General features: G+C 40.6%; 2 protein-coding genes across 5 annotated transcripts in view; one reads left to right on the top strand and one right to left on the bottom strand.

Annotated features, from left to right (window-relative positions):
* The window catches only part of dnajc19 (DnaJ (Hsp40) homolog, subfamily C, member 19), a 472,642-nt gene that overhangs the window by 84,332 nt on the left and 371,989 nt on the right, over positions 1-16,321 (top strand). The gene's annotated exons all lie outside the window — the stretch shown is intronic.
* Positions 1-16,321, bottom strand: part of atp11b (ATPase phospholipid transporting 11B) — a 47,737-nt gene that overhangs the window by 5,512 nt on the left and 25,904 nt on the right. The window contains exons 24-32 of one of the 4 annotated variants that reach the window (XM_075485932.1): positions 15,878-16,005; positions 15,444-15,582; positions 14,994-15,017; positions 13,819-13,884; positions 13,162-13,265; positions 11,988-12,153; positions 9,699-9,784; positions 6,454-6,590; positions 3,552-3,633 (exon numbers count right to left, since the gene is read on the bottom strand). In XM_075485932.1, coding sequence (XP_075342047.1) covers positions 6,503-6,590; positions 9,699-9,784; positions 11,988-12,153; positions 13,162-13,265; positions 13,819-13,884; positions 14,994-15,017; positions 15,444-15,582; positions 15,878-16,005 — 801 coding nt within the window. In that variant the 3' untranslated portion in view covers positions 3,552-3,633; positions 6,454-6,502. Of the gene's footprint in view, positions 1-3,469; positions 3,634-6,453; positions 6,591-9,698; positions 9,785-11,987; positions 12,154-13,161; positions 13,266-13,818; positions 13,885-14,993; positions 15,018-15,443; positions 15,583-15,877; positions 16,006-16,321 lie in introns of those variants that run through there. The other 3 variants (XR_012772964.1, XM_075485930.1, XM_075485931.1) reach the window with 3 other exon arrangements.

A 16,321-nucleotide genomic window follows, 5' to 3' on the forward strand; every position in this document is an offset into this window, starting at 1 on the left:
ACACACTCCACTGTTTGGCAGTTGAAAACATTACAAAGTGAGAGCTGTCCAACTTGATTACACTGCTGCTTCACATTTTCCTTTCAATTTATTTCTAAATGTCAGCTTTTCTGCTCTGAATCACCTTTCATTCAAAACCGTTTGAAGATGAAGACAACCGTTTTAAGACCTGGTAAACAGGAAAACAAGGCCACCCAGGGACTTTAAATAGGCTCATGACTCAAATGGTGGTTTGACTGGAGGCACCCTCACGTGATAAGTCACTTGCTCAGCTTGTCTACTGAGGCAAGGGTGAAATAAAAACATCTGTGCTCTAAAACCATCGTTGGTCTCTGGGTTACGACAGGCTGAAAGGACATCAGCACCCAACATACTTTCGGAAAGACGAACTTAGAACAGAACAGTCCGATTTCTGACAAGATCAAGCTCACACTGGATGTTAACAGCACATGAATTATTAATCTGAAAAGGTCAAACAACATTATGCAGATTTCAGACACAGAAGGACAAAGACACAAAGGCGGGAAGTGTGTGACAGGGGAACAGATATACATATATATAACACTGTATACAAAATACCAAAGGCAGCAGCAGCAGCCCCCATGCAACAGGACAGATTCAGAGCGTTCTTGTTTTGTAGCTTCTTGTGGGTGACAGGAGTTCCTGTAAGTCAATAGCTGTGGAACACTCCACCCATCTGGAACATCAGCATATACAAAACAAGCACGCCCTCAATGTTGGCCTCTTCTCAGAAGCACATATAAGGCTTCAGGATCCAATAGAAAAAGGTTAGTAGATACAGGAAAGAGCAGGGAAAAGGATTCTGGGACAATTCCCAGCAACCCCTGGTTTAAGATGCAGACCCTTTGTTCTCAGAACCAGAACAAAAAGGGACCAGAATCAGGCTAAGAGACTCAAGAACAGGAGGAACAAGACACCAGCTGAATCTCTGTCCAATTTCTTGAAAGTGGAAATATTAAAGTCTACAAGATTTTTCATTCTAAACAACATTTGTTGTTTTTGTATTTATGTGTCAAAAGGTCTCTTTGTGTGACAGAGGCTCAGCTGCATTGCTGTGGCAATTACACACAGGCATACACTCTATGTTGGTTATACTGAGAAACCTTTTTATCTCCTGACATCCGTGCGTGAGTGTTGCTTTGGTGTCCCCAGCCATCATTCAGCTATGGCCAGCATTCAACACTGCAATAACAGACAAAGGCAAGCAGCCAACTACAGCCGAGCTTCCAATAAATATCGAATAAATACTTCATGTATTATATAAGTCTTAAATATGCTTGCTATATATTCCTTCCAGTCATTACGCACAGAATAAAGGAATGGGTGTGGATACCCTTCCACCTACGGCAGTATCCTAGCATTAAGGCCAAAATTGGGTGGAGTCTCACAACTCATTCAGTTCTTAGTAGTCGACTGCTTATTTCTTCAGATGTGCCAAAGAGCTTGACAAATGTATGTGGCTTCTAGAGAATATATGAAGAAAGATGAGGAGAGGACAGACACACACAAGTAAGAAGGGATAAAAATCACAACTGCTGATTCAGCCCCATTTCTGTGTTCTATTCTCAGTAAAAAGCAGACCTCTGCATTCTATGGTACATTCATTGTTTATTTTTACCCGATGGGGAGACAATTGGCTGCTGTGTCCTCCCTTCGAGGAAACCAATTGGCTGCTTTTGCCAAGGTCAGAAAACAGATCAATCATCCCCACAGGAAGGAATTCATCTAAATTGAATCATGCATTAAGTGGCAATTTCACCCTAAAGGTTTGTATTTCTTTCAGTGAACTGAGCCCGACAGCAAGTGAAGTAGATCATTCCATGACTCCAATGTGAGTAAAGGGTAGATATATTGAAGAACAGAACAATGTATGCTTTCCACCGGTGGAGTCCAATTTTAAAATGAATATCCAATACCACAGATTGTATTATTTTCTCTGCGGGCGAACATATGAAGCTGGTTACAGAGAGAGATGTCATTACAGTCAGTCCCTATAGGACTATTTTCGGTTTCCGACTGTCTGTAATGACACAGTCCTCTGCTTGACCAGAGTCTGCAGCGAGCTGTCCAGAAGGGCTGAGGGCACAGAAGAGAGAAACAATGCATCCCTTATTTCCCTGCACGATTCCAGAATCTCAAACACCCATGAACGAACGAACGAACGAACGAACGAACGCACGAACAGGCGTGCTAACACCACCTGAATCTGTGCAAGCTGCACTGCAAAATGCTTGCACAAAAAGAACAAGAATGCTACTTCTTCATAACCGATCTAATCAATACTGTGTGTCCCCAGTTGTTTTGAGAAGTATTGACTGCTCAGCAAGAAAGGGCTGATCGGGTCAATTAATCAATGACCCCACAGAGTCACTGGGCTGCAGGTGAAGACACGCTAACACAGAAAGTGCAGACGGGGCAGGCCCACAAACTGTGCACTCAGCTTACCCGTCTGAAGCTGCACCATGCAAAAAGCTTTCCGAGTTTATGTTTCATCATCTTTTATCACAAAGTGGACCTAAACCTGAAAGGTGGCTTTCTGCAGTAAAAGCCACATCATGGTTCACTACAGCTGTTATTTAGGGCTTCAAAACTGTTGATTCAACCTGTAAACCACCATCTGGACTCATCTCAAGTGGAGGTGCCCTAAACAAGAGGATCTATTATACAATACAGAGTGGACCAAAAGCTAACAAGTCAGCAGAACGTAGTTTTGGTGTCCTCTGTTAAAGTGCATTACAGATTAGACAGCTTTCTTTGGAAACTGGCTGATCAGACTAAATTCTTATTTGGACACCAAACATTGATTTTGTGGCGGCATCACGGAGGAGAACAGGGGAGACAAAAAGGCAGACAAACAGACAACAGATCATAGCACTTGATCAAGACATAGACACATGGGCCGATACATTTGTAGCATGTATCAGCTGCAGACAAAACACAGCATGGTATCTGTTGGGTGCAGACGCTGAGAGGATTTCAATCAAAACATTTGAAAAACTGCAACCAAAATTTTCCCCATGGTGGCTGCCAGACAAACATCTTCAGCACGGCCATCACAATCTGTTCAGTTGTTCATCTTTAGGATTTTGGTTTCACTTTATTCGGACTCATGTGGACAGGAGGTAAAGCTCACCTTCCTGTGATGAAACAAATGTCCGGACTCCTCCAACACTAACTTTGATGGAAATGACATGTCCATGATGACTTGATCTGTGTATCTGCAGACTAACTCTTCAAAAACACTAAAACCACCAGCTGAAACCTGGCCTCCACACAACCGCATGTTCAAACTACTACAAATCTGAACAAGATAAGACTCACAGCCGAGTTGCAGTCACATCATGGGCTATAACAGTCAGGGCTGCAGCCCAAATTTTTGACACCAAGAGATGGCGAGGGCTCATTAGGATTCATAATCATTGTTTCTTGTCGTCTCCGTCCTCCCCACCTGTTGCTGCGGTTGGATGCGTGGCAATTGCTGGCGCTGGCCTTGCACTGCCCGGTCATTTGCTCCAGGAGGTGGGCCAGGCGGGAACAGCCGCTCTGCCCATGTTGGTAGCAGCACAGGGACTCCACACAGCTGAGGGCCTGCGCCTGGGAGGCTGATAGAGACTGTTGGAGGGAAAAGATGGTGAGAGCGTAGAAGGAGAGCCAGAGAAGGAGAGTAAAATGATGATGTGAAGAATAGGTGCATGGGACGATAAGTTGAATCACAAAGAAATGAGAATAGAGGGCAAAAGAGAAAAAGGAAAGAGGAGAAGAAGAAGAAGTAAAGGAAGAAAGAGAAGAAAACAACAAAATTAAAACCAATACAACCTGAGTGACATTACATTGGTCTCATCAGTGCCATATCCTTCAGTTAAAGGATGATAAGGGCAGCTAGAGGATGACACACTGCATGCTGTTGCAGCAACAATGGAGAACAGGGAACACATTCAACACATGCTTCACTGGGGAATGAAATGTTGCAAATTAATACATAAACTGTTCCACCTGTAAACAAATAAGGAAAACACACAAAGAAGCTCAAAGTGATGAATCCAAAATGATGTGAAGATTATTCAAGTGAGACCAACGCTATTATTCTCACTATTCAAGATCTATACTGTAAAATGTTTGTGCCATTTGCACAAACAGCAGGGCAGACACGATGAGACCTTTTTCCATTTCTTTTTGTTGTAATGATTTCAGAGTGATCTTTGAAGGCAAGACAACCCCTCTATCTGTTGCAAAGCCTCTAAAACTCAGCTAAGGTCTCTCTGCCTGTCCATAAATCTGTGATGGATCACTCTGCGTCTGATCCACATCGCTCAGTGTTCAATCTGCGTTGTTAAGGAATTACGAACCTGAACCAAGGCCAGAAGATCAGATTCATGAGCAAGCAACAGAAGCCAAACTCCTTTTCCTTTAGGTCCTTACACTTAGATAATCCACTCTTTCTATTTGCAGTTAGACAAAGTGAGCGTCTGGAATATCCACAAATGCAAATGATAAATAAACAAGAATATGTAGACATTGTCAAAATAATACAAAACACTATCTGTATTAATATGGAAACTGTTAGAAGCTAATAAACCCTCTACTTGACTATAGTAAGGTTAAACATATGTTTATGACTAATCAGATGAGATAGCGATACATTGGTGGATAAATCTGAAAAAAGTTGCTGCCTAGAAACAAATAGGATCGGATGACCTATGATCCGAGTCAATGCCTGAAAGACGAGGTGTGATGGAGAGGAGACAAAGACAAGATCAGAAAGAGAAACCGGAAGGAGCGGAGTAAGTTTATACCCATGGAGTGTGCACTCTGTACCATCCTTTCATAAAACAAACAGGGACACAAAATGACAGATCAACTACAGACTTCCATAAGAGATCCACATAATTCAGAACTACTCCGAGGTTCAGGAACATAGGATTCTTTCTAGTACTGTTGAAAGGGAAGTTTAGTCTCTGTGGAGTTTAAAAGCATCCGAAAAGTGTTTCTGAATGATTTTTTTATAAGAAACCACCTCTAAACTTTCTCATTTGATATTTTCATGAAGTCTCTTCTAACCTAGTATGACCTGTCCACTGTTAGTGTTGGACCCACGCATTCTACTGTACTCTGACTTATGATGTTGGCCGTGCTTCTCTGCTGCAGAAATTTGAGACAATTGGCTTGGAACCAAACTTCTGTTTCTTGGCTGGCCATAGCAAAATACTGACTGATAAAACTGAATATGATTTACTGTCTGTGCAAAGAAATGGAAGCCAAGACCAAAGCTGTAGCCATTGACAGTAAAGTATCCCAGAGAGCAAAAGGTCCCATGTTGGTATGGTCATAGAGTAACTGATACTGTGGCTGCTCAAGCCCTTGAGGCACTACATCAACTGCTAAAACAGAAACCACACCCATTGACATCTAGAGGAAGTATCAACTTCAATGTCCATTTCATAAATGCACCGTTTCTGACAAACTGAATAGTCATTTCTCCTTTTGGTACAATGAGGCAGAAGCTACATCCTGCCTCCAGTAGAGCTGAACCAGTAAATGTGATTAACAGTTCTCCGACAAAATTAGGTTTCCTGAGAAACACATACCAGAACTCAATGCTTTGCCATAAAATGGCCTCAGTGGCAGCTTTAAGGGTGACATCATCCTCTGGCTGACTTATTACTTCAGTCATAGCATTCAGCATAACAGAGCATTCTGTTGGTTTACCACAGCAGAAGGAAAGTAGTTTATCTTTAAGAAGCTCTAACCTGCAACACGCTTTGGTCCGGATCAAACCATTTACTCATCTCTGATTTGCTGTACAATATACACATGGTGCTCACAAACACTATGTAGAGATGGAAAATAACAGAAAAAAACCAACAGAGCTAAAATCAAAAGACAAAATGAGCCATAGAAACACTTACAAGCAAACAGTGATATATCACTGAGTGAAATGGGAGCAGACGGTGAATGAAAATATGTCAAAGACAATGAAGCCTGCATGCTAACAGCATTCTCTCTTTGTTTGAACTCTAAACCCATACCTGATCAATAACAGTGAGGGGTTAGGGAAAGTCAGGCACAATCATGGTTGGGTAAGGGAGGACAGTGTCAGTCACATCTGGGCTGGGAAAGGATGAGGTTTTTCATAGAAGGGTAGGGAAGGATGGAGTTAAATCATGACTGGGTGGGACAGTATGAGGTCATTCATATGCAGAGGGATACTGACAGAAAGACACGCAGAAGCAGTATTACTAACATGTGAAATTAAAGGGCAGAGTGGAGCAGCTGTCACATACAACCGTGGGTTAATGACTGAGGGTGCGGGTTGTTGTAACCAAACATACGGTCATGTGCAGGTTACTGCAGAGGGTTGGTTGGTCCTCAGGTGAAACCAGGGGAGTGAAAGTACAATGAGGACAATGGGGTGAAGTACATGTATGGTACTACCTAGGGGAGCATGGGTCTGGGCCGGGGGCAGCAGGGGGAGGATAAGCAGCTAGCAGGTGCCAATTGTCCTCCCCTGGGCTCCGCTGGGCTTTAACAGGGTCATATTCTGGGCCGACTGAACACTCACCCTCTTCCATCTGAAGAACACAAGATGCTTACAGTGAGCCCTGCTGGCTAATCAAACAGTTCATCCATCAGTCAACCAGGCAAGGCTGTTGGTAGGCCGGACATCGACATAGCAACATAACCGATCACACTGCAAAAAAATATCCATCTTTGTCATTCAGTATTGTTTTCACTCTTTGAAGGTTTACTGAAACAAGCCGACTATTTGAAATTCAAATTTGACATATCTTGGAACTTTCTAAAATCCTTATTTTGAGCCAATTAGAAACTGTCTCAAGCATCTGGCAATATCTTACATTACCCCAATGAAACACAGGATCTTAAGAATCCATAAAGACTTAACAACCATGGGTAGAGTGGATATATTTTCCAGTGTTGATAATTGAATGACTAGCAAATTACTCAATAAGTAGGCAAGCCTTCACTCAGTCAGTATGTCCGTCCGGCGGCAGTGTATGAGGCCAGTTGATTGGGGAAAATCTGTGACCCTCAATCCACAGTGCTAAAAAAATGCAGGTATGCATACAGTCTATAAAAACCAAAGCAACTTTGGTCTTATTTTAAAGCCCTTCATAAATGACCTTATCAACATGGCAGCCGAGTGGGGTGCAAATTTGGGCACACAAAGCTAATTATTTCTGCTTCCTGGCTTCTGTAACAAGATGTCAACAAGAACAAGGTCCCCTACTTTAGATTTCAACATCTTTCTTCTTGAGACCGAAGGGTAATCTGGAGTCTTTCAGGATATTTAATTGGGTTGATGAGGTCACTAAGTGAGGTCTTTAATTTCCCTCAAAAGCAGTAAAAAAAAAGACAATCGAACACACTGGCAGGTAAGCTCAGAAGTAGATGTAAAACTAAGCAATAAATGAAAAGAGAGAAGCTTCAGGCATACAGAATATTTCTCGAGGGAAGTGCGCGTAAGAGCAAATCTATTAGCATGTGAGCCAATTAACCTGCAGCTGAATTTATCAGAGCTACAGAGTAGGCAAACAACAGCTAACCCCAAGAGAGCCCTGTGGACTCTTTGGTGATTACCTCCATCTCATCTCATAGGGAAGAGAGAAAAAAAAAAAAAAAAAAGACTGAAATGTACTGGAAACATGGCGCTGAGTAAATGACTTTATACAGCACATTAACAGGAACTTATGGATTTGATTTTGAAAGCAGAACGAGTTTTAGCAAATTTACTTAAACTGAAGACATAGGACCTCTTCAGTATTATGTGTTTTGTACCCATTTTCAACACCATGTACAGCACACTTATGATCTGAAATTCTATAGTTTGTACATCCTCATTGAGATGGAGTCTGAGGATTGATCTGCTTTGTCTGCATCATTTATAGCTTAAAATATACATTCAGATGCCAGTTTATTAAGTACACATTACAAAAAAAAGAAATACTAGTCATGCAACAAATAATTTTGTTTAGTTTTTGTTGAAACTGTCTCATAGTGATAGTTGGAATATTTTGTCCCATCTCTCCGTGTAGCAATCAGACTAACTCTATGATTCGATAGCTTTAATGTGGAGTATAAACTGCCAATTAAATGAGCTGTAAAGTACTATAAAAACATACAGCATATTATCTTTATCTGGTTTAATGTACATTTCCATGCAAGTGCCCGAGTACCATGCTACATAGCTGCTAAGATACGCATGCAGCATTAGAACCTTTGAAATCACATGTAGGAAATTCTAAACGTGGTAAAAGTTTGCTCACGTGATGTTAAATAAATAATAAATCAAGAGAACGTTTGAAATGTTCCAGTTCTTTGAAGTTTTCGGTTGTTGGCATTTTATCAGATATCAAAAGGCAGGATTTTGAAATGGCCATTTTAAATCATGTGCAATGACTCAGCAGTTTCTCATGCTTCTAACAGGACAGCACCATGCTGCAGAAGATGGCCCAGAACAACGGAAGAGGCACTCATGCAGAGGAGTAAGATATCGGTCTTGTTCTGTGGAACTGCTGAAACCATGCAGGTGAGCAACTCTGAGGTGAGAGGGCAGCCTCAAGTGGTAAAAAGCAGTCTGAGGACTATTGGCTGGGCAAACAACAAAAGGATGCATCGTGATGTGAAGATAAAGAAGTGGTTTGATAGGCTGCATCATGCATCTGAATGATGTCACACTTTAAAAGTGAATGACTGTATGCATGACTTTATAACAAAGCCACCTGATAAAAATAAGGTCCCCACATTCCAAAATAATTCCACATTTTAGGGAGTGCAGTGGGTAGAGACAATATCAAGTCAAAAAGGGTTCTAATGTGGCCTGACACACATTTGCTCGCTCATCCCCTTATCAACTTGTTCTTGCAGTGGGTGGGGTAATGAAGGCAGCATGCAGTGAGTCTCAGAACACATTCATGTCTCTCACTAATGTGCAGCACATGCAGCAGATGAAATACTCTACATCGCATTCTTCTGCATGATCTCCAATCTCACAAGCACATTCACGTTGTCCCCACCCCGACCACAGAGAATGCTGATTGGCAGTCGAGAACATGCAGTCACAGACATAAAACCAAAGGCCTTGCTCCAAAACTGACAGCACACATCTCAGAAGTACTGATAGTGCTGGAGAAGAGCCTGAGGAGGTCTACAGAAAGACCAGACCTGGGAGAAAAGAATATCTGAACGTGAATGAATGAACATAATCAAAAGCACTTATCCTTTGAAGCAATATTTCCTCTTCTCAGAGGCCAGATTGTTTAAATGAGATTCTAACTTCGATTTTGTTGATGATCTACATCTTTAAATTTAAGATTTTCAAAGACATTTTGACTCCTATTTTCCAAGTACAGGTGATACAAAGGGAAATAAGTAAAGCGCATGTCCCACTAAGGTTTAAAACATTTGTCATAGTAAAATATATACTAACCGTATTAAATTGAGTTATTTATTTATATATTTCAACACCTTTACTTGATGATAAGTCTTCTGAAATATGTTGCAATTCAAATCTCTTTAAAGAATGAAAATTAGTTGATTTGAGTACAGAAATATTGCCTCTGGATAAAGCACTCCTGTAATTGGTTGTGCCCCCCCCCCCCCCTCGCTAATTGTTTAGGTGCATGTTTTGCCCCGGGCTGAATGAATCTCAAATCCTCTACCTAATTTTGCCCAGCTGGCTCTTGGCTCTGGACAAAGGCTGAAGAGCGATGAAGTCATCCCCTATCACCACTCTGTTGGAATACATCTACACCAGGAGAGTACGGACAAAAGGCAGAATGAAGAACACACAGAGAGGTTAGAAATCCAGCTCTTTCGCACGCAGACATATGTGCATTTAAACACACAATTCATACTGAGGCTACTTTCAGAGTCTCTCTCACACACACACACACACACACACACACACACACACACACACACACACAACAGGACAAAAGTTAGAGCAGAATCTACAAACACCACAAAGGATTGGAAAAAGTAGCTCTTTTTTTCCCCTGGGAAACAAGGAACAAATCTTAAAAGGAAAGTGTTAAAGTGAAACATTGGAGTAACGATGCTGGTGTTCTGATTGGTGATGTGTGTATGTTTGTGTACTGATCAGGGGGAAGTCATGCGGTGCAGATATGAACACCATGACGCTCCTGTTAAGTGGGTTACTCATGACTGAAACTCAACACACACAGACCCATTTTTGCTGTTGTCTAGATTTTGATTTTCTTTGACATTATAGTTTATTTCTACCTCCAGGCTCTTCTCACGTTACAGGAAAAATAATAATTTGTGATACATGTCGGAATCTGTAATAAAGCCAACGCTGCCCAAAGAAGACATTTTAACTATTGAACGGTGGTCGGTCCTTCCTTCCATTTTAACAACTCAATAGATTTAATGTTGAGTTAAAGATCTTAAGAAAACTCAGACATATAAATCAAGATTTTTCCTTTTTAACTGGCTTCAGGGATAACATTAGTAAAGCACTCCAAATGGTCCGGGCTTATTTAAATGTATAAACCTTAACAACCTCCTGTTTCTGGATTTATTTCCTCTACATTTCTCCAATTAACTTTTTTGGAAGTCGTTTTCTGATCCTCTCTCCAACTTCTGTTCTTTGCGCTATTTTGTCTTTCATCTTTACAAAATCCTGATTTATCTTGAAGAACAGGATCCATTCAATAAGCCGTCTGTATGTCAAACCCACATACATATTCCCCATTAGATATTCAAAGACCACCAAAACTACATTTCTACAAAGCAAAGACAAATGGGGAAGCATAGTGGAAACATAAATGCAAATATCCACAGTAATTGCTCTGGTTTTCTTGTGAGGGATTCTCAACACAGTCCCCAGAATAAAATCTGCTGAAAATATTGCAGATATATACAGATACATGCAGATGTAATTATTAGATAATCTTTTGACTCTGAAATCGTAGCCTGTCCATCATAAGGAGCCGTAGCTGCTATTCTTAACGCGTTGTAAAGAAAACGCAGGGACTTCCACAAACAAATTTCTGTATCATGTGCTGCCTGCCTGCTCTACATTCCCCTCCATCGCATCATCGAGCGAACAGCGACAGCCGGACAGGGCGACTTTGGTATGAGGGGGCATCACAAGCAGGGTTTAGCTGAGAGTTTAGACTGGTCGACCAGTTGCTTAGGAACAAGGAAGTTCAGCAACTCACTGGCTCATCATTTCTTTCAGTTATTACAAATTGTACTGTACACTGCATTGGGCCTCTAACAGTAATGTACAAAGACAGATCAATGGAGTCTGCTGTAAGTGTTGCACAATCAGCAGAGAGACTACCTGGTACATGAGTTTACCAGCAGATAACGATTCTGTCATTTGGTCTTTTTGTCCGTTAATTTATCCTGCTTGCTAAAGAGTAAAATGATTCAACTGAAAGTCTGTGTCTACAAAAAAATCTGCAATTAGTGGTTGCCACTTTACTTTGACCAAAGCTTCATATGAAGAGATCCTCGATGGATATCTGAGCGTTAACTGTACATTATTGTAAGACATAGCTACAAATTTAAGACACATCTGTAATGTTATCTGCATCATGTTTTATTCTCTACGGTAGACCTTTAACACATCCATCTCCCTCAAACTGTCTGCACTTGAACAACTCTTGCTTTCATTGAATGAAAATTGCTGAGCGAGTATATTGTGGAAGGGTTTTAAGGCAATACAAAAGGGCTAGAAGCCCTAAAATCAGAATGCAAAGATACATTTGGCTCACAGCTTCAAAGCCCAGCTATAAGCTCCATTGGCTCCATTGGCTCAATGATAGCTCCAGCCCACAGTGGCCCGACAGTATAAACAGGATCAGAGAGTGAGAACGGGAATTGGCTTCTTCATGAATGTTTCCAGGCAACAATCTGTAGACATCTTGCCATCACTTTGCACTCGTTTTCTTTGCTTCTGCATCTCTTTCAATCGTTACCTGACTTTTCTGCGTGCTGGTGGGCTGCAGATGTCTGTAGAGAACTTTCTTCACTACATCAGGAAAGAGGCAAGTGATGACAATGATGATGATGGCGAACCAGGCTGAACCGCTGGACAGCAGTTGCACAAAGACAAAATACATGTCCTGGGTATGCAGGAAGGGCCTGTAGAAAGTGGAAACAGCACAATAGTTATGTAGTGCAAGAGGAAAGGGAGAGATAACCATTTTAATGCTCGTCGTCAGCGGCGGACACCGTTAGTCGTATCATATAAAAGTGACTGCGACATTCGAGCAAACGTTCAAAAACAACAAAAGAGCTGGACAGCCAGATGTGCCCCATTTTTTCACCGTTCACTGTGAATTCAAGTGTCGCTGGCATTTGGAGTTGTGCTCTTCCAATGATTTTATTACTCCCCGATAGGGGAGTATAACGACTGGTGCAGATGTCAGACTGCAAATATCACTTATGGCCCAATATCACCAGGATGGCTCCCACAAGTCTGGAAGCTGACCAGACTGGATAAAGTGGTTAAGATTGATCTGATCGGTCCGACTTTCTGGCAGATGTTTACAGAGGATTTTAACAAAGCCTCAGTGATTTTGTTGCAGTCACAAGATTGGCTGTTTCACCCAAGGCCTCATCAAGATTCAAGAAAGAAAAAAAAAAAAAAAAAAAGAAAAGAGAACTGCGTTAGCACAAGTACACAGCTGCATCGCTGTAGATGAATGCCTTTCCTGGGAAAAACATGAGCTATTGTAGAATATTCTTCCGTAATTAAAGCCGTAAATATATTCAGATGTCAAATTTCAACATGAGAGAGAACATAGAGTTAATCTGAGGTGGTGTTGTGCTGGAAAACATTATACTAAAATGTGTTTGATAGTTTTTGTCTCTCAGGTTCAATGTGGGCTGCTTCCGTACCCCTGCAGACTGTGTTATACCCTGAATAATAAATATAAAGTTATCATTGCACAGTTCAATGTGTAAATTGGACATATCATGTGCAAATATTAGGATGCAAGTATTGAAATGTTCAATGTCCATGTAATTTAAATGTTTAGAAATGAAGTACCTAATTTCATAGCTGTTCTGAAAATGCTCTACAGTCCTTAGATGGGAAATTATTCAAAAATAAGGTAATAATTGCAAAAAGACGACAGCTGTTCTTACCAAATAATGCCTCCGTAGAAGAGCGAGAAGATGAAATAGAAAGCAATTGAGCCCCACGTCACAAAGTGGTTCATCCACGTCCAAAAATGAGTCTCTAAAGCAAGCTGTCATTACATAAAACACACACACACAAAAAGGTATAAAACACTAAGATAGTGACAGGTGGTGCAACAATAAACTACATCAGTCTGCTTCTGTGCTATAAAAGAGACGTTGACCCCCAACCTGTAACAAATGATCCTCTGCAGTTAATGGTCACTGACATCATCCTTTTCACAACATACTGTATTTCACACTGGTGTGAAACCCAAGTGTGGCTCTGTGGACCTAAGCATGCTGCCCAGCTTTTAGTAAATGCAAACAGCAACAGAGTGTTACATGCTTTTACAATTTTAGTATCCACCTGAGGGGACCATCTTGCTCCATTTAAAATCTAAGCCAAGTATTTGGGTTTGAAGATGTGTGTAAGATGTTGAGCTTTTTTCTTTTCCACAAACCCGTCATCTATACTCACTGAATAGCGGCTGTTGTTTTGTGTTCGTTTGTCTGGAAAATTCTATGATATTATTTCCTTACTCTGAAATATGTTGATAACAGGTTGACTGTGTTCCTAAAAATAACTGCTTGGTTCTGACCGTAATATTCAATGTAATTTACCTTTAATGTGACCGTGATGACCATGACTGTGAAGACAAGCGTTCCAAACGTCCAGTTCCCGAACATCTATAGAAACAGACATACTGCAATTATTAGCAGTCAACAGTGTGACACAACAGCTGACAAGACTTTATGACCGGAAAGAAAAAGAAGCTTTGTTTACATGCACATGCACGGTTAGTGGCAGGATAACTGATAAGAGGATCAGCCTCTTTTGTGCACTTCCAACAACCTGAGCTTACTTCCATTGATCCATTGGATGGCAAAAAAAGCTAAGCACAGTTATTCTAACTTTAAGAACTATTTTAGCAAAACTACAAATGTCTAAAGTAATAAAGCGTTACAAAAGGTGAGCGAATCTATCCTTTATGAACCCAGAAAGCGGCCCCTGGTCAACGAGCTGTCTGGCGTTATGGTGTCTACATTGAGGCCTGTGCGACTACCCTCAGGAGCTCCGATGCTACTTAAACAGTGAAAGCTGCAGGAGGCACAGTATTGTTGACAACCACTTTAAAAGCCTGCTGGAGTCTAAACTCTGACGCTTAATAGCAAACTGTGTAAGATGTGTGTGAAAAAAAAACAACTGTGGACCCCTTGGAATTTTTTTCCCAAGTGGTAGGTTGCATCTTATGTTCCTCCTTCATTCAATGACCTCCTGTAGCTTGTAGTCCACAAAATAATGATAAAAATGTCATATTATTAAAGGGAAGATGCAAGTAACCCTCCAGTGGAGTTACTCAAATATTTTAATCTATAAACATGTTACAATATGTATATTAAAATCTGCAGTCTGAAGCTTTTGTACTACTTGTTCAGAATAACTTTAGATTTATTTGTGAATTGCTGTGGGCTGTAAATGTGCACGAAAAAAATAACTGGACTAAAAATCAATTACAAATATGGCATTTGGACAAAATGAATGGAACTGCAAACTGAATGCACAAATTGCTTTTTAGCTAAAATGAAGGAATCAGACCTCTTATTTCTAAATACACTTAGCAGCTAAACCTCCATTTGTGCTGTTCATTTCTGAAATAAGCTAATATGTAAACATATCACTGAGCAGAAGAACTGAAGTTCATCCTATTCAACGGTAGACATGTTAATGAATCTTCTCGAGTCCTCTCATTAACCTCCTAGGGAGACATGCATTCAACTGTAGAACACACTCTTACCAGCTGCCTGTTAGCTCGCAAGATCTGAAGACATGCACAGCGTGAAGGCAGAAGGAAAAAGTCGCAATCAACAGAAGATGGAAGAAAAAAGACAGTCAACAGAGTAATAAAAGTGAGTCAATGGCAAACTTCAGACAGTAAGAGAGATGGCAAGATATGAAGCAAGAAAGAGAAAACTTGTTATATTGTTTAAAAGAAAGAATGAGAAACAGATAAAAAGAAGAAATATCAAGGAAACAAATCACAGAAGTAACAGCCAGTAATCAGTACCACCAACAAACATCACAAAATGCACGCAAACAAAAAGAAGACACAGGTAAACACAGTTACCTACCATTTATGTGCAAAACCATTTTGAAATATGATTTTTAAACATGTTTTCTCATCAGGATTGTTTCTAGGGATTCAACCATGGTGTCAACACGTACAACATATCTGTCAGACACACACCTGCCCATTGCCCATGAGTGTCGTGTCCTCCCCCATTAGAATGTAGGATCCAAAGAAGAAGACAAACGCGTGACAGAAGCCCAACAGAGTCCAGTACAAGAAAGTCCGGAAGGACAGCAGCGAGTTCTTGCTGATATCTCTGTTGATAAAAAGTTTTGCTTAATTTTTTACATCAATATATTGTATTAAACCGCACATTCATGCTTCAATTAAATGAACAGAACAACACTTAGATAAGTAATTTAATGATTGATAAAATAACAAACCATGAAAAAACAGACTTCAGATACCAACAGCTCATCTAACATGTTACATAAAGACCAGTCTTTGTCAGACTTAGCACGAAGCCAAGTCAAGTTGCTTAGCTGCTTTCTGTTAACAGTGAATGATATTATACAATAAAGTCTGCACCTGGGGATTCCACATGGCCTTACCTGTACAGGCCAGGTTTACTCTGCAGTACATGTGGATGAACCAGCTGTTCAAACAAGCTGTACACCAGGATGGGGAGCGAGGTGAAGCAGATGTTGTACAGTGTCAGGTAAACACTGTCATACAGAGTCTAGATTGGACAGAAACAGCATTTCACTCAACACCAAACTGTGGGTAGAAGTGACATCTCCAACTTATCCAGAAAAACATTAAACAACAAGATGGAGAGAGTTTAATTTAGAGAGAGTACATTTACAATAAGGTGTAATATCAACTACAAAATCTTTACCTGGCATTTCTATCGTTTAGAAATGACTTACACAGTTACACAGTATGTAACAGATGACAGAAACTCCAAAAGATGCCTGGTATTTGTTAACACTTTAAATAAAAAATTTAATTCAAACTGGATATCACAATGACTTCGTTCAACATGAGATTTGGAA

This window comes from Odontesthes bonariensis, chromosome 15 (genome assembly GCF_027942865.1).
Source record: "Odontesthes bonariensis isolate fOdoBon6 chromosome 15, fOdoBon6.hap1, whole genome shotgun sequence".
Taxonomy (NCBI): Eukaryota; Metazoa; Chordata; class Actinopteri; order Atheriniformes; family Atherinopsidae; genus Odontesthes; species Odontesthes bonariensis.